Raw genomic sequence first — 22777 nt, 5'->3', positions numbered from 1 at the left:
ACTCTGGGCGCTGAGGATGAGCTAACAGCAAGGTGAAGCAAGCGGTTCAGAGGAAAGAAAACAAGCTGATAATGGTGTTAACAAAAGGGAACTTGAGGTTTAAAGAAAAAAAAAAACAACACACATGAGCTGAGTGGGATGGTTGGAAATAAACGTGACCTGGCCTTGTCCTCCCTCCGCCATGTCAGGTTTCCCCACTCCCTCACCGCTGGGGCCATTCCCTTCTCGTCCATCCCTGCGACTGCCCAAGGGAAGAGGTTTTCCATTTTTGAAACTGGTGTTAGAATTTCTGAGGAAAGTGAGGGCATCAGATGGGTCAAAGCAGCTACAAGGGAGAGGGAGGGGCACTTCCTTGATCTGACATCTGAAGTGCCTGAGCTAGAGAGGAGCACACACCCTGCACGGACTGGCCGGGGGTGCTGGGGCGGCTGCTGGGAAGCACCACAGAGGAGAGAGAGGTGAGAATCATCCCCTGGCCGCCAGCCAGCATGATGGAGAGGGGCCGGCTGGTTCTTAGGTTACCTGCTCTTTGAATATTACTTCCAACAGTAAGGAGACACCATGCATCTCGTTACAAAACAAAGCCCTCCACCTCCTTTCCTGCCAAAGCTGAGCCTCTTCTGCCTGGACTCCAGTGGCCCTGCAACAGGTCCTGCGGAGGGGCTGGTCTCCAGCACTTCGACATTTCCAGCCACAAGGTGGTTTGATGGCCACAGGCTAAATAAAATTAATGGCTTCAACATTAGAGAGTTAAGAGACAAATCTATTACGGGTTTTAACAGAAATGTGTGTGTTGCAAGGCTGTCTAGCTAATGAAAGAGGTCACCGCCGTGTTCCCACAGCACTGGTGGGATCACGCTCTTCTTCGGATGGCAGAACCCAGGGCGGGATGACTCATGTCCAAGCCTGCGTGGCCAACACACATCACTCTCCAGTGGACTCTCTGGAAATTTTAATTTGTTCTGGCAAGTAAACTAACACAGCAGAAGCACTGGCCCTCAGGCGAGGCAAGACATTATGGCCCCTGGAGGAAGCACTGAGGCAGCTGGCAGGAGGCAGCAAGATGGACTCTTGGTGGGAAAGGAATGAGCTCCACAGATGAACCAACGGAAGGTTTTAGGTATCAGGGCCCAAGCGAAAAGGGGGATGATGACGGCCTACCTCAGCTTTCACCTAGTGCTTCAAAAGAAAAAAAAAAAAATAAAATAAAATACCCTTCCCTTCAGTTATTAGGAAGAGGTCTGAGGGGAGGGGGTCTTATTGCTTGCCCCTCCATGGACCTATAGGATCCGAGAGCAGAGGCAAAAAATGGAACTAGGCTGGTAGGAGAGCTAGAGTGGGAAGAAGTCTTACAGCTCTGGGTGGGTGTCTTAAGTCCTGGGCTTGGACTTCAGCCCCCAGGGCCGGAGCAGCATCTCTTCCTTCTGAACAAGTCAGGTCACCTGAGCTCACAGGCCTGGGAACGTCAGCTTTCCGGCCCCTCCCGAGCCCTGGTTGTTGGGGCTCCCTTGTGTCTCAAAAGCCTTGGAACAGTAAAGCCAAGTTTCTCTCCAGGAGTTTCCTTCCCAGTCAGTAAGCAGCCAACTCTCCTGGCAGAAACCAGGCTGCACCCAGGCGTGTGGGGATGTGGCCAGCCCTTGGGAAGGGTCCCTGGAGGTTCACGGCCTGGGATGAGGACGCGCACCTTCTTCGGAGGCTCAGAACTCCCAGTCGTCCACCTCCAGCTCTTCCAGGTTTGTTACCAGGCCAAAGATTCCACTGGGATCTTGAGACTGGCTGCCCTCAAAATTGGTGATTGGGGTGACAGGACGAAGTAGCTCAGGCAGAGCCTCTGAGGCACGTCGCTTGATCTGGGGGAGGCGAGAGTTGGGGGTGGATCCTGTTGCTTTGAGTCCCAGGACTCCAAGGGGCAAGGGACCAGGGCCTGGGGACAGATGGGCTGTTGGGGCCAAAAGTCTCTATGAGAGGGAGGAGCCACGCCTCTGAGGGGCTTTGGAAACGCGGCCGTTTCTCTGATTTGGAGGGCAGAGGAGAGACCATCTGAAGAGCCCAAGCTAAGCGGCCTGCGGGGACTGAGAGGAGCTGAAACCACAGGCAGGAAAAAACAACAAAGAACCAGGAGCCTCGGGGAAGCGCTACTGTACCTGCTTGAAGAAAGAGTGGTTCAGGAGGGTGCTGGCACTCGGTCTGGAGAGAAAGCGGGGGAGACCGGCATCACGCCCGGCTCCAGATTTCCCAACTCCTGCGGCTCCCACCTTATTGCCAGGGCCGCCCATCCTTCCCTCGGCTCCCCAAGAAACAGCCAGCGCCACCCACGCTGCTTCCTAGCAAACCCTGTGCTGAACCTCCTGGGGGAGGGGTCCGGACTCCCTGGGGAACCCAGGCTTTTCCTGGGCTCCCTGGGGACTGATGCATCCTCTCCAACTCTGCCTTCCCCTCCAGAGCCCCCCAAAGTCCACTCCCAGACCCGCACGTATACCTTACATCCGGGCTGCGCTGAAGGCACTGCTCCACAAAGTGGTGGAAGTGGGGCGAGAAGGTGCGGTGATAGGGGTGGGAGGGCGAGTCGCCATTGGAGGTCCTGGGGGTGCTGGTGGCCAGGCTCTCACTCAGGCCAGGGTTGGCCGCTGAGCGCGGGGCACCCATGGTCAGCTCCTCAGCGGGGATGGTGCTGGTGTCCAGCAGACAGGGCACAGTGCCGTTCAGCTTCTCCAGCAGCATCTGGGGGGGACAGACCAGGGCCTGGACTGGAGGGGACCCCTGAAAGGCCCAGGGAGTTTCTTCACAGGTACACGTTCCCAATATACAAGGGATTTGCGGGGAGTAAAGAGAGAAGTGGACGAAGTCTGACTTTCCCAAAGGAGTGCCGGCCACTGGCTGGACAGCCACAGTTCAGCGAGGCCAAGCAGAAGAGGAAGGCTGCAAAGAAGGACCTGCCTTCAGCGGGGCTGGAAGGAAAGGGCCTGCAGTCTCTCCCCCTTTATAAAGCATCAGATCTTTCTAACTGTAGAGCCCTCACCATAGGTCAAGGCGGCAGCCGGGTCCTGTCTTTGAGGCCCAGCCCCAGTTTGCCGCGCCCCACTGAGCCTGGTGGGGTCCATCCCAAGCACCGGCAGTGCCATGTCCTGGGCTGTCACTGCAAAGTCCTCAGGCTCAGTACATGTAAAAGCAGCCCGCCTTGGGGACTGCTATCCTCATGAACCTTGTCAACTGTCCAAGGCAGAAATCCTTCTAGAACTGTGCTGTCCAGTATGGGAGCCACCAGCCATTGTATAGCTGTGTTTAATTTCGATTCGGTTTAGAATTCAGTTCCTCAATCCTTCTGGCCACATTTTAAGTGCCCAAGAGCCACAGGTGACTGGTGGCCGCCATCCTGGACGGTGCAGACGTAGGACATGTCCATCCCCTCAGGAAGCTCTACAGAACACTGGATCTGTGTCGTTTACGTTAAACAGCCTTTTAAATCTTTCCTGAGCATCTGTCCTGTCTTAGGTTTTCCAGACTCCCTGCCTCGGTTTCCCTACCCTCCTAGCTGGTCTACCAGAGCTAAGCTGTCTGCGAGAGTCATCTTTCTAAAATATGTATCTGATGCTATCACTCCTGTGCTTAAAAGCCTTGGGCGATTCTCCACGTGCTTCGGGACAGGAACCAGACGCCCTGGAGAGGCACGCCCTGTCCTTCATGAGCTCCCCCTGCTTCCTTCTCCAGCCGTGTCACCTAGCGGCCCCCATCTGTGCTTCAGCCATTTGCAATGACGTGCGGTCCCCACATCCTGTTCTTTCTTTCTTTTTTTTTTTTGTCTTTTGTTGTTGTTGTTGTTGCTATTTCTTGGGCTGCTCCCTTGGCATATGGAGGTTCCCAGGCTAGGGGTCGAATTGGAGCTGTAGCCACCAGCCTACGCCAGAGCCACAGCAACTCGGGATCCGAGCCGCGTCTGCAACCTACACCACAGCTCATGGCAACGCGGGATCATTAACCCACTGAGCAAGGGCAGGGACCGAACCCGCAACCTCATGGTTCCTAGTCGGATTCGTTAACCACTGCGCCACGAAGGGAACTCCCCTGTTCTTTCTTGACTCTGGGTGTTTGCACATGCTGTTCCTTCTGCCTCAAAGCGTTTCCTTCCAGTTCCCATTCTTTACAGTTAATTCCTATTTGCCTTTGCCACTCAAGTGTCACCTCCTCCCAGAAGCCTCCCCGGGCCCCCTCCTCTAGAGCTGCCCTTTGGCGGTCCTTTAGCTGCTCCTGTCCCCACAGGGCAAGCAGCCTGTGGGTTCAGGGAGCACTTGCCCAGAACCCACACCCCCGCCCAGTTCTAGATCATGCTCCAGGTACTAGGAACCCAGGTAATCCTTGCCCAAACGACACAAGTCCACTTTCTGGACTTGATAAGACCTGGATAAGCCCCTCCCCTGGGTCTGTCTCCAAGTGGTAGACAAAGCCACTGGCTACGTATATGCCTACGAGTGGCCATTAAAAGGGGCATGAACAGGGAGTTCCCATTGCGGCTCAGCAGTAACAAACCTGACTAGGAACCATGAGGACACAGGTTCGATCCCTGCCCTCACTCTGTGGGACAAGGATGGCATTGCCGTGAGCTGTGGTGTAGGTAGCAGATGTGGCTTGGATCCGGCGTTGCTGTGGCTGTGGTGTAGGCTGGCAGCTACAGCTCTGATTTGACCCCTACCCTGGGAACCTCTAAAGGCCATAGGTGCGGCCCTAAAAAAAAAAAAAAAAGCAGGGGTCATGAACAGAAGTTGAACTTGCAGGCTGGAGGTTGCAAAAGTATTGGCTGGAACGTGACAGCATAGAACCTGCAAAGTCTAAGAATTCTAAATCAGAAACTGGCCTTCCAGGTATACTGGTCAAGGGAAGAAGATAGAACATATTTTATAAATTTATAAAAAACTGTTAGCTTGATGTATGTTTTTAAGACACCTGGTATGTGGGCTCTGGGCCTGCGACTCAGGCGCTCCCCAGGCTCCACTACCCCGCAGGTATTGCAGAGGGAAGTAAACAGTTGCACCATCTCCTGCACGGGTGGGCTCTTGAAGGAAAGGACTGGGCCTGTCATCTTAGTGTCCCTGGCTGGTGTCCTGAGTGTGGCAGGTCCTCAACAAGTGTTTGAGGAAAGCAGACAGGCCAGAAGGAAACCCCTCGGCTGCAGGCTTACCTGGGTGGCAGGCATATCCTTAAAGGGGACGTGGCCATTGGCCAGTTCACAGGCTGTGATTCCCACGCTGTAGATGTCGGACTTGGCATCATAACCCTGAAGATTCTAGATCAGGAGGAAAGAGCCACAGCTCACTCCACTATAGCTGTTGTTCTTAGAAAAAGAAGCGGGGAGAACAAAAACTGGGAAGAAGAAAAGAATGCCTGTCCCCAAATTGGGGTCAGCTGCTAAGACTTTCCTGGCCTGTACAACTGAGGAGGTGCTGCTATTTCAGCAGAAAGGAATGTCTTGGGGATGCTCTGCGACAGCAGGAGGAAGCACGCCTGCTCCGCGTAGGGACGCGGACAGCACCCAACATCTCCCCAGTGCTCGCTCCTCCCTTAAGATGGGAGCGTCTCTAAGGGAGCCTCAGGTGCAGTGTGGGACCTCAGAGGGGAACGACATCCCCTGCAATGGGCACGAAACGACCGTGTCAAGAGGCCTCCCCTTCCGGGGGGTACCCTTCCTCCCTCCAGGAGCCCCTTACTCTACTCAGAAGCTGGGAGGCACCCCTCATCCCCCGGAAATTCCTAAAGGCCTCCCCAGGGAACCACAACTTGTCTCCTCAAGACCCAGGGCACAGACCTGCTGGAGGACCTCCGGGCTGAGCCAAGGCAGAACCTTGATACTGTACTTGGGAAAGTCGTGGACTACGCGCTGCCGCTGCCCGTGGCTGATCATGCTGAGGTTGCTGCGTAAACCGGACAGGTAGACCTTCCCATCGGCAGAGATCAGAACATGGCTGGCTTTGACACTCCTGGGGGGCAGCGGGGGGGGGGGGGGAGTCACCAGACAGTAGGAGCCCCTCACACCATAAACCTTTGTCTTCCCACACTAGAGCCAGTCAGCTCTCTCCCCTGGGGCGGGGGGAGGTGTATATATGTATTATACTTATATATATACATATTATACATACAGGAGCATAGATTTTTATGAAAAATTTGAAACATAAAAAAGAAAAAGTCGGAGTTCCCGTTGTGGCGCAGCGGTTAACTAATCCGACTAGGAACCATGAGGTTGCAGGTTTGATGGATCCCTGGCCTCGCTCAGTGGGTCAAGGATCCAGTGTTGCTGAGAACTGTGGTGTAGGTCACAGATATGGCTGGGATCCGGAGTTGCTGTGGCTGTGGTGTAAGCTGGCATCTGTAGCTCCCATTAGACCCCTAGCCTGGGAACCTTCATATGCCCAGAGTGTGGCCCTAAAAAGCACACACACATAAAAAAATAGCATGACCTGGAGGTCCCATTGTGGCTCAGTGGTTAATGAATCCAGCTAGGAATCCCAAGGTTGCAGGTTTGATCCCTGGCCTTGCTCAGTGGGTTAAGGATCCAGCATTGCCGTGAGCTGTGGTGTAGGTGGCAGATGCGGCTCGGATCTGGCATTGTTGTGGCTATGGCGTAGGCCGGCAGCTGCAGCTCCGATTAGACCCCTAGCCTGGGAACCTCCATATTCAGGAGAGGCCCTAGAAAAGGCAAAAAGACAAAAAAAAAAAAAAAAAAAAAAAAAAAAAATAGCATGACCCAATTGCATACCACTAAATTTTAAAATGTACTTATATTTTGTTAAAGCTCTCATTTATGCTTACAGACCACTGCTTCCTCTACCATCTCCTGCCTTTAATCTGTACTTTTGTTTGTAGGATTGCATAAAGTGCATCACTATTTTGCATACATCTTCTATTGACCTAATGGTACTGTTATGCACCCCATTCTTCTATTTTCAAGAACCATCCGTGTTGCCAACGACATACACCTAACTGTTGCTTCTAATTGCCACCTGCACTCTGGGGTGGGGTCTAATGCTTACTAATCTGTTCTTCCAGGAAAGGACACTCGTGCTACCTCTAGTCACCATGGATGTGAGCAAAGATGTCCACATACATGTCCCCTGATGCACCCGTGGACCAGCTGCTTTGAGGCGTGCACCCAGAGCTAGCACTGATGGACCTGGTTCTGAGTGACCCTGGCTGGCTGTGTTGGGCCACCTCCTCAGGGCACTGGTCCTCACCCAGCCCATGAATCACTGATGGTTCCATGTATATAAAATAATAGCCTCCTGTTTTAATTTGATTTCCTGATTCTTGCTAGATTTGAGTGTCTGTTCTTATGACCGTTAGTCTTTGGGGTGTCTTCTTTTATAAACTCCATATCCTTTGCTCATTTTTCTATTGCTTTGCTATCCTTTCCCTAGTGATTCACAAAATTTCCTTGTTACTAATCTCCAGTGTGTTTTAGACAACACTGACATCTTCCACCTGTGGCTCCTTTCTTAATTTTGTTTCTGGTGTCCTTCACTGAAGAGAATGCTTGAATCTTGATAAAAGATATCAAATTCATCATTTTTTTGTCTTTTTATGGCTGCACTTGCAGCACATGGAGGTTCTGGTTCCCAGGCTAGGGGTTGAATCAGAGCTGTAGCTGGTAGCCTACCCCACAACCACAGCAACTCGGGATCTGAGCCACGTGTGCAACCTACATCATAGCTCACGACAACGCCACATCCTTAACCCACTGAGCGAGGCCAGGGATCAAACCTGCGTCCTCATGGATACTAGATGGTTTCGTTAACCACTGAGCCATGACAGGAACTCCTCAAATTCATCAATTTTTTGCTTATGTCTTGTATGTGTAAAAGAAATTCTGGTATGCGCCCAGGTCACAAAGGCATTTCCTCACCTTTCCTTCTATCTAAGTTAGGCCTTTAATGGATCTGAAGTGCTCTCTGTATGGGGAGTGAGGCAGGGATCCTGGCTTTATTTCCCTCCTGACCATGACCCGCTTTTCCTGACATCATCTCCTAAGCCACCTGCCTTTCCCCAGGCTCCAGGCAGAGGGTGGACTCTGGGGCGCACACACCAATATGGATGCTCCGTGTCAGATTCTCCCCTCAAGCAACACTCAGAACCAAGCTGCCTGGGAAAGAGAGTCAGTGGCTTCAGCACTGACAGGGAACTGCTCTGCCTCCAGCAGAGGCGAGGACAGGATTCCAACCTTGATTTAAACTCTGTCTTCGCTAAGTTCAGTCAACCTTCAACTGTTTCCTGGAGGGCTTCTGGGCCCAGATCCCGCTCTTGTGGAGGGTGTGTGGGCCCGGGAAGCACCTGTGCACATATCCCATGTGGTGGATGTAGTCCAGGGCCTTGAGCACCCCCTGCAGGATGTACGCGATGGCCAGCTCGTTCATGCCGTCCATGAAGTGTGTGCAGATGAGATCCTTTGCAGAGCCTGGAGATCGTGGGACAGAGGGGAGGGTCACAGATGAGGAAAACAGCACACGAGCACACTGAGAGCAGAGCTCTCAGAACCCCTCTCTGCCAGGACCCCTTTCCCACTCACCATACGCCATGAATGATGTGACAACCCACAGCTCGTTGTCTGCGATAAAGGTGGCTCGATAGGGCAGGATATTGGGATGGCTGAAGAGTTTAGAGACATGGAGCTCCCCCTAAAAGCAACGGTAAGCCGCGGTCAGAACCAAAGGGTACTGAGGAGTGACGCTCAACTTGAAGGGGGCAGCAGGAGTGGTACGGGGAGCTCGGCCTTCCCAGGTGCTCTTCTCAGAGTCCTGGGAGCAGCCTGAGCAGGTGCCACCAGCATGAGAGGAGCTGGGCTCTGCCGCCTTGGCAGGGAAGCCAGCCCTGCTTCGTCAGCTCCTGCCTAAGTTTGGCTCTGCCAGCTGATCCTACAGCCAGTCCTAAGCTCCCCGCCAACAGGGCAACCGCTGACAATGCAGCGGAGGGCAGCAGATGAAGACGAACTGAGGACTGGAGTCTTAGGAAGATATAAGCTAAGCTCAGCTTTAGGGCCAAGGCACAGAACTCTTCTTTAAGATAACAGAACAAAAAACTGTTTTCCGGCGTACAGAAAATGTTATCAGAAGAAAAAGGAAAGAAAGCCTTAAAGAGCATGTAGAAAAAGGAAAGAAAGCCTTAAAGAGCAAACAACAACATAAAACATTAGAAGAGATTCCTTAGCAACCTCAAGTAGAGATCTCTCTTCTTCAGAAGCAGCTATAGAAAGTTTAAGACCCATGGAATTTTCAAATAAATTTGGAAAAAACACATGGGAAAAAAAAAAAAAACTGTACAGGAGTTCCTGACATCCTGCTGTGGTGCAGGGGGTTAAGAATCCGACTACAGCAGCTCAGATCGATGTGGAGGCGTGGGTTCAGTCCCTGGCCTGGGAACCTCCATATGACTCGGGTGTGGCCTTAAAAAAGCATTTGTACAAAAGAACTGCAAAAACTCCAGGGTCCAGGCCTCTGGGAAATGAGACAAGGCCAAATAGGTAGCACTGTCTACCTGTCCATGTTGCTTTACAGAATAAAGATAAAAATCACCAACATTGTAAGTCAACTATCCTCCAAAAAAATTTTTTTTTAAAAAGAACAGAAAGCATTGAGAACTATGTCTAGATACTCATGTTGCAACAGACCAAAGGGTGGGGAAAAAAAATGTAATGTATACATGTAAGGATAACTTGATCCCCTTGCTGTACAGTGGGAAAATAAAAAAACAAACAAACAACGGAAAGACTCACGAAGGCCAGTTTGCTCTAGAACAAACTCAGATATATGTTTTCCCAAATAACTGAGCTGGGACTAACTGTTCCATTCTCAGACTCACAAAGCTACCCTGGACACATGACCCAGTATTGGAGCAGCTGAGCATGAATTCAGAAAAACATTATAATTGAAGATGAGGAGGTCGGGCTGCACATAACTGGGCTGAAAATACACTGACTCAGGCCCTAAATCTAAGAGGTTCCCCGTGCAAACCTTCAACTGTGAAGAAGAATCCAGTCCCTGCCCAGGTACTACATCTGCAGCCTCTCCCAGTTTAACTTGCTTGCTTCTCCGGTAGAAAAGGAACCCCGGGCAAAAAGACAGGAAGGGCTGGGGGACAGTCGCTGGTCGCCCGAGGCACCTGAAAGAGACTGTCTGGGGGGAGCCTGGCCCTGCCACTTACCAGTGCGTGTGATTCAGAGCCTCTCTGAATGATAAACAAATACATGGGCCAAAAACGATCTTTGGAGAAGTGGGGACTATAAATTGGGCTGAGCAGCATCATAGAATCCTAACGCCGAATGCCCAAGATTCTTCAGGAAGCACTTCCACAACTTCCGATGTGAGAGACCCTTGACGTTACTGCTGGAAATAGGACCCCCCCCCCCCTCAGGCATCACAGTCGCATTTCTTCACCTGCAAGAACGTCACCATCTCATTGGAACACGCTTCGAGGTTAATCCTTCGTACCGTCACATACTCTCCTGTTGGTTTGTACCTTGCTAGGTTCACTGTCATCAGGTCCTCGAATCCTTTGCCTGAAAAAAAACAGGAATGCCATAAACAGGGACAACAGCAGCAAAGGGGTCCGTGTTCCCCAAAGAGGCTTGATTTTAAAAGAAAATCTAAGTTCAAACGTTCACTTGTGGGAGTTCCCATGGTGACTCAGCGGTAACAAGCCCGACCAGGATCCATGAGGACACAGGTTAGATCCCTGGCCTTGCTCAGTGGGTTACGGATCCCGCGTTGCTGTGGCTGTGGTGTAGGCTGGCGGCTATAGCTCTGATTCAACCCTTAGCCTGGGAGCTTACATATGCTATGGGTGCGGCCCTAAAAAGACAAAAGACAAAACTTTTACTTCTGTTGTTTCTTGATTTTTTTTTTTTCCATCAGTTCTCCCTCAGCCAATTATTCTGCGACCCAGATGCCAGAAGTGTACAGCCTGAAAGAAAGGAATTGAGAAGAGCTTCTCCCCTGGAATGATTTTTTTCCCCATACTTGGAAAAAGAAAACTAAGGACGACCCACAGAAGCCAGTTTTGTCACCACGAATCCTGCTAACTGGCTGACAGCTTCTGGCACACATTTGTCTGAGGGTGCTGAGCAGGGTGCAGGGGTCCCCTGGGGCATGAAAGCCCTGACAGTCCTGGACGTTACCTATAACGGTGAGTAGCTCGTAACACCCTCCCTCTGGCAGGAAGCTACTCATGATCTCCTGTTTAGAGAAGGATGCTATCGACTCTGAGCTCGCCTCATTGGTCTAAAGAAAAAGAAAACTAGGTTAATAAGTGAAACCTGGGGGTGGGATGAGCATGAGGAGATGGTAATTCAGACCCACGAGGTGACTGGCATCGAAACAAACGTGCAAATTCTGACTCTGAAGCAAAGCAGAAGTTCCGGCACTACTTGATGAGAAATGTAGAGGAAAACTCAGCTGTTCGATGCAGTAAGCAGCACTACTGCCAGGGTGAGTGAGTGTGAAAGTGCCTACGAACTGGGGGGGGGTGTGTGTGTGACAAGGGCCAGTTCTCGTGAACAGCTGATTGTGTGTCCTTTCCAACAACTGGCTTATTTGCTAAAAACCATGAAATTCTTACTTGGGAAAGGATGTCTGGAAAGAAAACACATGTAGAAAAGAGAAGGGGGGGTGGGTAGGTGGGGGATCCTCTTGAATTTCCTGCCGCATTAGGGTCCTAGTTTTAAGGTCCTGACTTTAAAAAAATCCCAAAGATCAAACACACTAAATCTTCAGGAAACCAGGAGCCCAGACCCATCATTTCCTGACGTTTCCTAAAGCCAGAAAATGGCTAACACCCTGGGCTGGAGGCAAGGAACAGAGCTGTCAGGGCTCAGTCATCATCCAAGGCGGCAGAAGTGACCCGCTCCCTCGCTGCTGTGTGCTCCGGCCACAGATGAAGCTGGGCCCTGGCCGTTGAGCCTGCGGTGGTCACATCTGAGGTCCTGATGGCAAGCGCCCAGCAAAATACATGGCAGGCCAACAGCTCTTTCTTCAGAGTCCATGGGCTCTATTTTCTTCTTCCAAACCTAAATTTACTTGCATGATTTAGGGACTACGCGTATTCTTCTTTCTTTCGGATCCTCTTTCTTCAGATGTGTCTAACTACAATGGAGAGCCCTAGGCCAGTTCCTATTTCATCGGCTGCATTCATAAACCTGCCCTCTGGTCAGGAAAAGGTCTTTGAACACATGAGAGGCTCTTGGCTCAGCATGAATGGAGAATGTTCTGACATGGCGGAATCACCTCCTAGGGGGTCCCTGAGGTTTCAAACACATCTGGTTTCACAACCGTTGGTGCTGCCAATAGGGAAAGAAACCAGACGCGGCTCTGCTTCCGGCACCACTTACACTGACAGTTAAGAGGAACCAGTCAAGCAAAACTGAGCCCTGTTAGGAAACTGCAGTTCTAAATTAATCAACTTTGTATTTTGAAGATTCACTCATATTGCTACGTTTAGCCAGGCTGTACACCCATGCTGTATAATATTCATCTTGCAAACGCGTCTTGATTTATCCTTCCAATGCTTTGGGGATTACATTTCATTCTATATTATGAACTGGGCTACAAAAAACACGCTTGAACATGTCTCCTGATGCATGGATGCGAGAGTCACGCTAAAGTTTACGCCTAGGAGTGGAACTGGAGGTCACAGAGTGTGTGAACACTCCAGGATATGATGCCAAATTGTTTTCCAAAACGGTTACACCAATTTACACTCCCACCAGCAATATATGTATGTTCTCACTGATCCATTTTTACTCAACACTTGGAATAGTCAGACTTAATTTTTGCCAGCCTCCCTGTGGGTTTGACTTACATTTCCGAGTGCTAATGAAGTTGAGCATTCTTTCATATATTTATTGGCTGTGTGGGTTTTCTCCAAAGTGAAAATGCCTCTGTCTCTTGTCCATTTTTCTGCCTAGTTGCTTTAATGCAGGATTTCCCCAAACTAGACCCCGTGGAACATTGATCCTGGCAGTTAATGCATGAAAAAATTTACATGTCCAATTAAATTACAAAATGCAGCACACTCCCTCTCAAGGACAATTGCAAGGGTACCTGCATATTCAAGGCTTTGAGAAGTTCTGCAGTTTGACAAAGTTGTACTTTGTTTAACCTAATGTTTCCCAAAGATACCTGTCCAGAGAAGTTTCCTTTACCTAACATCTGTTAAATTTGGGGGAAGATAATTCGGGAAAGCCTGTTTTTAGTAAAACATACAGTCTAATGTGCAGACTCTAGGCTTGGGGGCCGGGAAGAGGCAGAATGTGAACCCAGTCACTTGCTCTGTGACCCTGGGCAAGTCCTTCTAACCCCTGGATCTTAGCTCATCAGTGGAGTAATTCCCATTTCATAGGGTTGTTGTGACAATGAAGCGAGATTAAATAAGCAACGAGCTTATTTAGCGCTACTTGGTGTATCAGGGGTATTCAGTAAAGAGGGATTCGCTGCTTCTCTTGCCTCTTTTGCTGTTTACTTTTTGGTCACTCTCCTGTCCAACAAAGAAGATGGAAGACAGGAAACGGAGAAGCCTAAATGCAGCTTGATCAACAGTTCAGTCCATTTGATTTTGGTTGTTACATGTACCCGTGTTTTCAAACGCTCTGAAAACAAATTCTAGGATCATTTAAAAGCCATTGTTGCTTCTTGAAACATCCTGTCTTCGGAACAATCTGAAGATACTGGTTACTACATGCCAGGTGCCTCACACAGATGAGAGCCAGACAACCAAGGGACAAAATGGGGTGGGGATTTGAGCAAAAAGCCTAAACCGGGAGCTCTGAAATGGCGACGTCCCATCTGTTGAGAATTTAAGTTGCATGCTGAATTAACCTTGGCCTCATCTTAACCTTATACCTCTGACCTGCTGCACCTCCCCTTGCTCGGCAGATGCTGCCGAGCATCAATCGACTCCTCAATAAAATCAGCGTCACTGGTTAGCGTGAAACCCAGGGGCCTGCTTTCAGACCAGCCGCCTTCTCTGGGTTCACCCCTTCTCTGTGAAGAGCCACAGGATTCGGCCACGGCCGACTCTTACGACTTCACCCCACGTCAGGCTGCCCTGACTCCCTGCACTTGACCCACCCAGACAAGCGCGCTCCAGGTCTAGCAACCTCACACCAGCCATCCCTTCGCTGGAGACCCTCCTGCCCTGCTCCTTCCCTGCCCCTGCCGGTTTCTCATCGCTGCCCCCTCGTCACTGCGGTCTCAACTTAAATGTCATCTATTCATTGAAGACTCTGTCCAGCCAGAGTAAAGTAGCCCCCAGTCACTTTATTGCACCATCTCGCTTTACTCTTCACTGTGATCACCGTAATTTATTTTGTCTCTCGCCCGTCTCCGCTACTTGAATGCAAGCACCTTGAAAGTGGGACCTGGTCTGTCTTTTTCACAGATGTATTGCCCAACCCCGACCACAATGCTGGCACATGCTTATAAAAGAATAATTTAAGCCATGTTTGCACGGAGGAGGTTTTCTGCTCATGACCTTGTCAAGCCCATGGGCTGAGGAGGGGAACAAACGTACCAGCCAGCTCCACTGGAGACAGTTCGACATACAGCCCTGCACTGCCCGCACCAGCCCTCCTAAAACACACTCAGTAGCTCCCCTGTTTCAGACCAGAATCTGACACCTGCCTGTGAGAAAGTACTGCGTTTTTTTTTTTAAGCAGGTAACAATATGGCCCCAATCAGAACAAATCTGGACTCTGTATTTGAAGGTCTCTCCTCTGCTCTCTGGGCAAACGCCTTAACGTTTCTCTAATTTAAAAGAACAGAAGGACTATGAAGGACAGCCAAGTCCTGAGATTTAAAAAAAAAAAAAAAAAGTATATGCACTTTAAAACACTCCCTTTGGAAAAACTATAGATAAGATACTTAAAAAAAAAAAAAAAAAAGACACATTGTCTACAAAGCTATACACTAAAGACACACTTTTGTTGAGCCTAGGTAGGAGTGAGTCTTTAAGCTACTGATACGATTAGTTCATAACTTGACAAATATCTCTACTCTCTTTGTTGACTAGAGAAAACTGCTTAAAAGCGTTAGTTTTAGAAAATGAAGTTCTTTAGGTAATTGGGATTGGGGTCCATTGGGCAATCTGGAATTGCATCAGATGAACTAGTCTGGTGGTTGCTGTGGCTCCTCTACCGTTCTGTCCCCAGCTCCCTGGAAATAATCCTAAAGTGGAGGCTTCTGACTTTGTGGGTGTTCTATAGTCCCAACTCCAAGGGAGACAGACTTTATTTAGGAAAATGAATAAACAAACAAAGGCAATATTTTGAAAGGAAGAGGTTTGGTCTGATTTTACCACAAGAAAGGCGGTTTAGTCCATTACACTGTTTCAGATTTAGAAAAGGTCAAAACTGAGATGAAAAGGATGAGCTCTTTAGCGCATTCTCTTTAAACAGAGCATGGCATAGTTTTAGTTGTGTGAGGTATAATCTCAAATCACCTCGAGAAAGAAACGAATTCTGTCAAAATCTTTTCTTAGTTTCCCACCATGAAAAGCATTCTGCTTCATTTTGAAGCAGTTGAAAAATACATGAGCTACCGGTATCCAGAAATGACCATAAAATGATAACTTTGTTTAAAGAGTTTAAAACAAAACACAATAAAGCACAAATATTTATGAAATGCCCAACAAATAAAAACATTCAGGTTTCACACAGGATAACTTCTGGTATAACACTGGCAGCTGTGAAAATACACTAACTGTGTATAATTGGCACTGTACTCTGGAAAAATACCTAACTGATCCTATAGGGCATGTTTTTGGTGTCCTGAGTGGAAAAATATCTGGAGTTGACAGAAAGGTGCTCAGCCAAGCCCAGCCAAGATCGATTCAAAGAGAAATCAAATTCCTGGTCAGCAGCACTGTCCCCCACTCACCGCGGGGGTGCCTGCAAAGGGCACCAAGATCTGCCATCTGGAAAGAGAACATGTCTGTGCAGAAAAGGGCTCTCACCCTCTCTTTATAAGACACTGGTTCACAGTATCAAACCCAGCTTGGTTCCCTGCGGTTATGTCCATCGGTAAAATCAACCAGAAGAGGAAGAAGCAGGGCAAGAGTCTTGAAACTTCTGCCAGTAAAATAATACATTGCCTGTTTTGCACCTTAAAATCTGGAGTTTTGTGGTGAAAGCAACTTTGAGGTCCTGCCTTATAATCGAGACAGGGATGTATATTATCTCTGTGGACTGAAATCTATTACTAAGGGTAGAAAATTGAGGCCTTAATTTGATTTTAGTGGCCACGGGGCCACAAGATAACCACATGTTAGATTGTCAAAACTTTCTCTTTGTTGGAGGGGGTGGTAGGTGATTAGCAGGGCTAAGAAGGGGAGGAGAGAAAAAAGTGCCTGAGACCTTTTCAGCTCTCAAAGTTACACCCCAGAAATCCTGGGTGAAACCTGAGTCCCCCACGTAGAAGAATTACACCACAAATAAAACTCAATGACAGGTGAGCAGAAACATAAAATGATGAGCCAACCCAAAAAACACACAAAGTTCCACGAGTTGTCTCCATGCAGAAGCCCCCGTGCTAGAGCCTAGAAAATGACTTACTTTTCTCCGAGTGTCACCCGGAGGCTGCTCTGGAGTAGAGAAATTGATTGTTGGCATTTTGGTTTTTGGCAGAAGACACACTCACATTCAGAACAGCAATTATTACACTTAGGACTACATGGATTAATAGAAACCGCTGTAGAGTCATTACAGCAAAAAATGCCTGCAGTGCTACATATAAACACACACACACAAAGATCCACGGTAACCTAGCTGCAGAAAGATGGGATTTTAAACATGAATCTGTGGCTCTTCAAAACTCGGCCAGGCTCTTAGTGTACGGATATTCTTTACTGAGTCCAACCCAACTGCTCTAGTTCTGGTCCCACAGCTATTTTCCATCAGCACACAGTGTTACTTTCAAAAGGCTGGTTTCAGAATCTCATATATATCGTGAGCAAAACATCCATTATGAAATTATAGACAGGGTTGGCTATTTCCCAGGGACTGCAGGTACTAGAAACAGGTTTACCCCAAAAAAGGAAAAAAAAATTTTAATACAGCAATATGCGACTGTGGAACCATTACCCAATTTGTACCTTTCTTTTTCTTTTTTTGGCCAGTCCCACAGTATGACACAGTGGTGACAATGCTTAGTTCTTAACCGCTAGGGCAACCGGGAGCTCCCATTACCCAATTTGATTCTCCAGTCAGATACATTCTATTCTGAATGAAAACAATGCAAGAGCTTTTTGGCGCTCTGCTACTCCTGGTGAAAACAAATAAAGCGAAGAAACCAAAAATAACTTTCTGCTCCCAAATAAGACAAGTTCTGTATCAGTGCTTTTGATTTTCTTCATTCTATAAAAGTGATGAAAAAGATTTTTATCTGTAAAGTATTGGAATGATTACACATTTCCAAATAGCTTAAATTATGTCACTAGATATTGGCTGCAGAGTAAATTAACCTCAGTTTATCAAAGTAAGATCTTTGTGTGTGTGCCTTGGACAACAGTTTTCTGGTACACAAATGGCAGGAGCAGTTGCTTAAGACATTCTATCAAAGCTAAGAAGCCAGATGAACAGATTGAATGACATCAAACCCAGCCCTCCGGAGCAGGAGGCAAATTCCAAGCTCTATAAACTTGATAAGAGACACTTTATTGAGCTGTAAACAATATATAGAAAAATCTTTTCATCCTCCTCAGATCAGACACCAGGGAATTATCAAAAGACAGCCAGAGATTCTACACTCAAGATGCCCAAACCAGAATCCACAAACCTAATCCACATAGCCAGAATATTTTTAACTAATTAATTGTAAACTGGACTTCCAGGACAATTTCCATCAATGCCAATGCTTACTTCTAAATCACTATATTCCCATTAAGGATGGGAAGAAAATGAGAACAGGACCAGAATATAGCATTTTTGTTCCACCGACCTTTCCTTTACTGTGCAGATTATTTTTATTCTTTATAACCGAAACAAAACTAACTTATTTTTTGAAAATCTCATTTGTCTTTTATACAATCCTTTGACAGTGTTCATGAATAATTTAACTCCAGAAGTTCTTTGGGTGGCATTAGAGAAAATAAATTAATAGGTACCACCCAGTAACTAATAAGTTTAGGTTTTTAGTTACTCAAGTCTCTCGGGGTATTTTGGATCAGTTAACCAATCTACTCAATCTGATAACCCACTTCTTTAGCTACAGGAGTGGAAGAGAGTTTTTTGATGTTTGGACATAAAGAATGGGGCTTTACTACTATTAATTTTATAGAAAAAGAATTTTCTTTGCTTTAAATTAAGATCACAGTTACCAAAAAGCTCAATTTGAAAACGGCCAAAGGGGGTAGTTCCTGTTGTGGCTCAGCTGAAACAAATCCTACCAGCAGCCATGAGGATGCGGGTTTGATCCCTGGCCTCATTCAGTGGGTCCGGGATCTGGCGCTGCCGTGAGCTGTGGTGCAGGTCGAAGACGTGGCTCAGATCCAGTATTGCTGTGGCTGTGCTGTAGGCCGGCAGCTGTAGCTCTGATTGGACACCTAGCCTGGGAACCTCCATATGCCACGGGTGTGGCCCTAAAAAGCAAAACAACAACAAGAAGAAAAAAATCAAAACAAAAAAAACCCCAAAAAGAAAATAGCCAAAGGGGAGTCCCTGGGTCTGTTAAACCTCAAAACTGCAAACCTACTTTACTTCTGAATCAACATTTAGATTTTACAAATAGGAAGTTAGTATTTTTGTTTTGACAGATTTTTTTTCCTTAGTTAGGTCTCATAATTTCTACCATAAATTGTCAGCTAGATTGATCAGTAAAACCATAAATTTTATATCACTGCTACCTTTGTCCTGACTATAATTTTATTTTTTAAGTCTTCAAGGCTAGAGACTTTTTTTTTTTTTTTTTGGTCTTTTCTAGGGCTGCACCCACGGCATATGGAGGTTCCCAGGCTAGGGGTCTAATCGGATTTCTTGCCCCTGGCTTACACCACAGCCACAGCAATGCCAGATCCTTAACCCATTGAGCAAGGCGAGGGATCGAACTTGCAACCTCAAGGTTCCTCGTCGGATTTGTCAACCACTGAAACACGACAGGAACTCCAAGGCTAGAGACTTTTAAACACCTAGTTTTTTTCTTTAAAAAAATATGTATTTCAACTAGATAATTACTTAGAAGAAACAAGTGCGCTTTTAAGTAAATACTGGCTTTCTAATAAAACAGGCCAAGAACAACTCCCAGATTACTCCTCAAATTCTGGGGAAAACATGGATTCAAATGAGAGCCAAATAAATATAACAACTGAAGCCAAATAAATATAACTTGCCCTTGAGTTGCTAATTTCTACAAATTGATTCAATCAAGAAAAGGATAGCAATATTTATCCTGAAGTGACGGCTAAATGCCATACCGTACTTACCTCCAAATAGTTCCAAATCTCTTAAGCCCTCAACAATGAACTTTTCCGAGACCCACCGCTAAAGAGGAAAACCCCAAAGAGAATTAGTATTTCTCCCAGGCCACAAAAAAATTAGCTATCAGCCATTAGATAGACAAGCAAAAACACAACTACAAAATCAGAATCATGCAGTACTGTTAAGCTCCATGTCTATGGAAAAGTTCTGAAAAGAACCTTGGATTTAAATCCATTGAAAACAACAGATTAATTCCTTTTCTATTCTTCTTTGCCTAAGTTGATGAACAAGTCTTAAATCTGACATATGAAAAACAAGTAGTACCGATCCTAACGATGAAGAGTATTTTTGTCTTTCCCGTCTATAAAACTGCCTTCGGCTCCATCCTGTTCATTCCATGGGTGTCTGTTATACTGCGTGGGGCTGTTAATGCCACTTTGAAAAATATTAGTGGAATTCACAACACAGAAAACAGAGATGAAACTGTTTTTGCACAAGCCTCTGCTGGTTTGTAAAAGGGAACAGCAAGCTGCATATTCTTTCATCCACTGGGATTTCTAAAGACATCACCAACATTTACACTTTCTACCAAATTTACAAGGACCAAACTAGCCATGACTAAGCTATGGCCCACTTTACTGGCCTATTTCAAACAAGGATTGGATTTCCAGCATACTGATCAGTCGTAGTCTGGTTTCACCTGAATCAGGCTACGTTGAAACAGAAAAGAAGCTCACATGTAAAAGCAATGGAATCAAGATTGTATCTCACTTAAGGGCTGGTATTAAAGTTTGGCTTAGGGGTATTCTTTCCACTGGGTAGAAGTCAGGCCAAGAAGGGATTCTGGTTTTTTTTCCTCTTCATTCATAGTGACATTTACTCAGTGAAGTAAACATAAGAAAAAGGAAAATTAAGTAACATTCAGGAGGTTCCCGTCGTGACACAGCGGAAACGAATCTGACTAGGAACCATGAGGTTGCAGGTTTGATCCCTGGCCTTGCTCAGTGGGTTAAGGATCCGGTGTTGCCTCGAGCTGTGGTGCAGGTCGCAGATGAGGCTCAGATCCCACAATGCTGTGGCTCTGATGTAGACCGGCAGCTACAGCTCCAATTAGACCCCTAGCCTGGGAACCTCCACATGTCGCAGGTGCAGCCCTAAAAATACAAAAAAAAAAAAAAAAAAAAAAAAAAGTAACATTCAGAAATAAGTTGCATAGTATGGACTATGAATTAAAACTATAAAATCACTCTCCATCCTTGTCTATATCATTTTTTTTCCAAATTAAAGAGAAATAACACCCTATGTTTAAAAACACACAAAAAGTTCATATGCATATGTACCAGAAAATATAATTTATACCTTAACATTGAAAGTGGTATATTCATATCTCATAGTGCATATATACTGTTAATAGAATTTTAAAATAATTACTAATGCATTTAGAAATGAAGAACTAGATAATAAATAAAATAAGACAGTCCTTCGTGAAATCATGGAACCTTGTAAAGAAGCTAAACCCAGTGTTTGTTCTTGAGGTTGCTTCAGCTAGTAGAGTTCTCAGGTGTAATAAAATTTTCCTTGTTCAAAAAGTCATCAGTTAAAACCTATAATTATACTTAGAAAAAAGTGTTCCAATGATTACAATTTGATGCTGATTTTTAAAACACATAAACTCACTGAAAATACACAGGAAATGGCAAACCATTAGCGGGTACAGACCTACACTGAAAAGGGCCAGCAGCTCATTTAATGTTGTGTGACAGTTAATCATAAAATAAGCAACCTTGTTTCTTCTTTATCAGACAAGCTGGTGGGTATATTCTACATCTGGGGTGAGCCTGCCTGCAAGCTCTTTTCTCAAGAGGGGAGGCTGTAACACCTGCTTTACTTTCTGCATCTCTCACTTCCATATGAATCTGCACATCATATAAGAAAACCACCTGCAATATCTGCCAAAACACACCACTTTTCAGAAAATAAAAATAGTAAAGGCAGAAAAAGAGAAACACTCACCCTAATTCGCTCTGGTTTACTTACAAGAAAAGACATGAGTTCCTAATGTGAGGACCTACTTCAATTTCAAAAATTTAAACCTAAAAGGAAAATAGATACGAGTTAGTCAAATCTACCTTTTTTTTTTTTTAGGCCACAGTTGCGGCATATGCAAGTTTCCAGCTAGGGGTCGAATTGGAGCTGCACCTGCCAGCCTACGCCACAGCCACAGCCACACGAGACCTGAGCCACATCTGCAGCCTATGTTGCAGCTCGTGGCAACACCAGATCCTTAACCCACTGAGAGAGGCCAGGGATCCAACCTTCGTCCTCACGGGTATTAGTCGGGTTCATTACCGTGGAGCCATGACAGGAACTCCATGACTTACCCATTTTAGACATTTACACACTAACTTCCTACCATGGTAGGTGAAGATGAGGCTCTCCTACGTCACCTTCCTGCTTACTTTCCTGCCCTCATGCTCCCGACGCAGTTCTTTTTTTTTTGTCTTTTTAGCTATTTCTTGGGCCGCTCCCGAGGCACATGGAGGTTCCCAGGCTAGGGGTCGAATCGGAGCTGTAGCCGCCGGCCTACGCCAGAGCAGCAACGTGAGATCCAAGCTGCGTCTGCGACCTACACCACAGTTCATGGCAACGATGGATCCTTAACTCATGGAGCGAGCCAGGGATCAAACCCGCAACCTCATGGTTCCTAGTCGGATTCGTTAACCACTGCGCCACGACGGGAACTCCCCAACACAGTTCTGATGTGATTTTTGATTACAATTATATGTAATTACAACAATAGTCCACACTTGCAAACACGGTCCTTAGCTGGGGCAGAGAGAAATGACCATATCTTCTTGTTCATTTCCTTTTTTGGCCACCCCACAGCATATACAGAATTCACAGGCTAGAGGTCAGATCCAAGCCACAATTTGTGACCTACGCCACAGCTGTAGTAATGCTGGATCCTTAACCCTCTGTGCTGGGCCTGGGATTGAACCTGCATCCCAGCACTCCAGAGATGCCACAGTGGGAACTCCTGACCATGTCTTTCTTAGACTTTTTTTTGCCCTGGAGTTAATAACTGCCTCCTTTTTATTACCTGCTTGTCTGTCCATGTAACTATTAACATCTTCCAAATACTTCAACACTTCCGCTATCGACATGTTCCATACACTCAAACTCATACATTCCAATCTTTCCCTGGAGATGCCCTTTCCCTTCCCAAGGCCTCCATCTCCCTGCTGCAGTGTGCACTAGATGCTTTTGAGGCCAGTGGTACTTAGCCTTATTAGCGTGTAGATTTGGATCTTCCAATTCTGGGGAATATTATTTCTTTGA

General features: G+C 46.9%; 1 protein-coding gene across 35 annotated transcripts in view; it reads right to left on the bottom strand.

The window, feature by feature from the left end:
* Positions 1–935: 935 nt before the first annotated feature.
* The window catches only part of STRADA (STE20 related adaptor alpha), a 33852-nt gene continuing 12010 nt past the window's right edge, over positions 936–22777 (bottom strand). For 6 of the 35 annotated variants that reach the window (XM_021066774.2, XM_084984040.1, XM_021066776.2 and 3 more), the window contains 12 exons: positions 21452–21531; positions 19444–19501; positions 16580–16608; positions 11153–11255; positions 10413–10534; positions 8549–8657; positions 8314–8437; positions 5798–5969; positions 5174–5278; positions 2480–2721; positions 2145–2187; positions 936–1850 (listed from right to left, as the gene is read on the bottom strand). In XM_021066774.2, the coding sequence (XP_020922433.1) occupies positions 1698–1850; positions 2145–2187; positions 2480–2721; positions 5174–5278; positions 5798–5969; positions 8314–8437; positions 8549–8657; positions 10413–10534; positions 11153–11255; positions 16580–16608; positions 19444–19501; positions 21452–21487 (1296 nt within the window). In that variant the 5' untranslated portion in view covers positions 21488–21531 and the 3' untranslated portion in view covers positions 936–1697. Of the gene's footprint in view, positions 1851–2144; positions 2188–2479; positions 4021–4547; positions 5279–5797; positions 5970–8313; positions 8438–8548; positions 8658–10412; positions 10535–11152; positions 11256–16579; positions 16609–19443; positions 20570–20937; positions 21754–22777 lie in introns of those variants that run through there. The other 29 variants (XM_021066788.2, XM_084984050.1, XM_084984049.1 and 26 more) reach the window with 11 other exon arrangements.

This window comes from Sus scrofa, chromosome 12, assembly GCF_054392235.1.
Source record: "Sus scrofa isolate SSC_HxYL_T2T_F1_AM1 chromosome 12, Sscrofa_HxYL_maternal_Yorkshire_Landrace_v2.0, whole genome shotgun sequence".
NCBI classification, from domain to species: domain Eukaryota; kingdom Metazoa; phylum Chordata; class Mammalia; order Artiodactyla; family Suidae; genus Sus; species Sus scrofa.
Note: the sequence above shows the minus strand (reverse complement) of the source record. Positions and strands in the feature narration are given on the sequence as shown.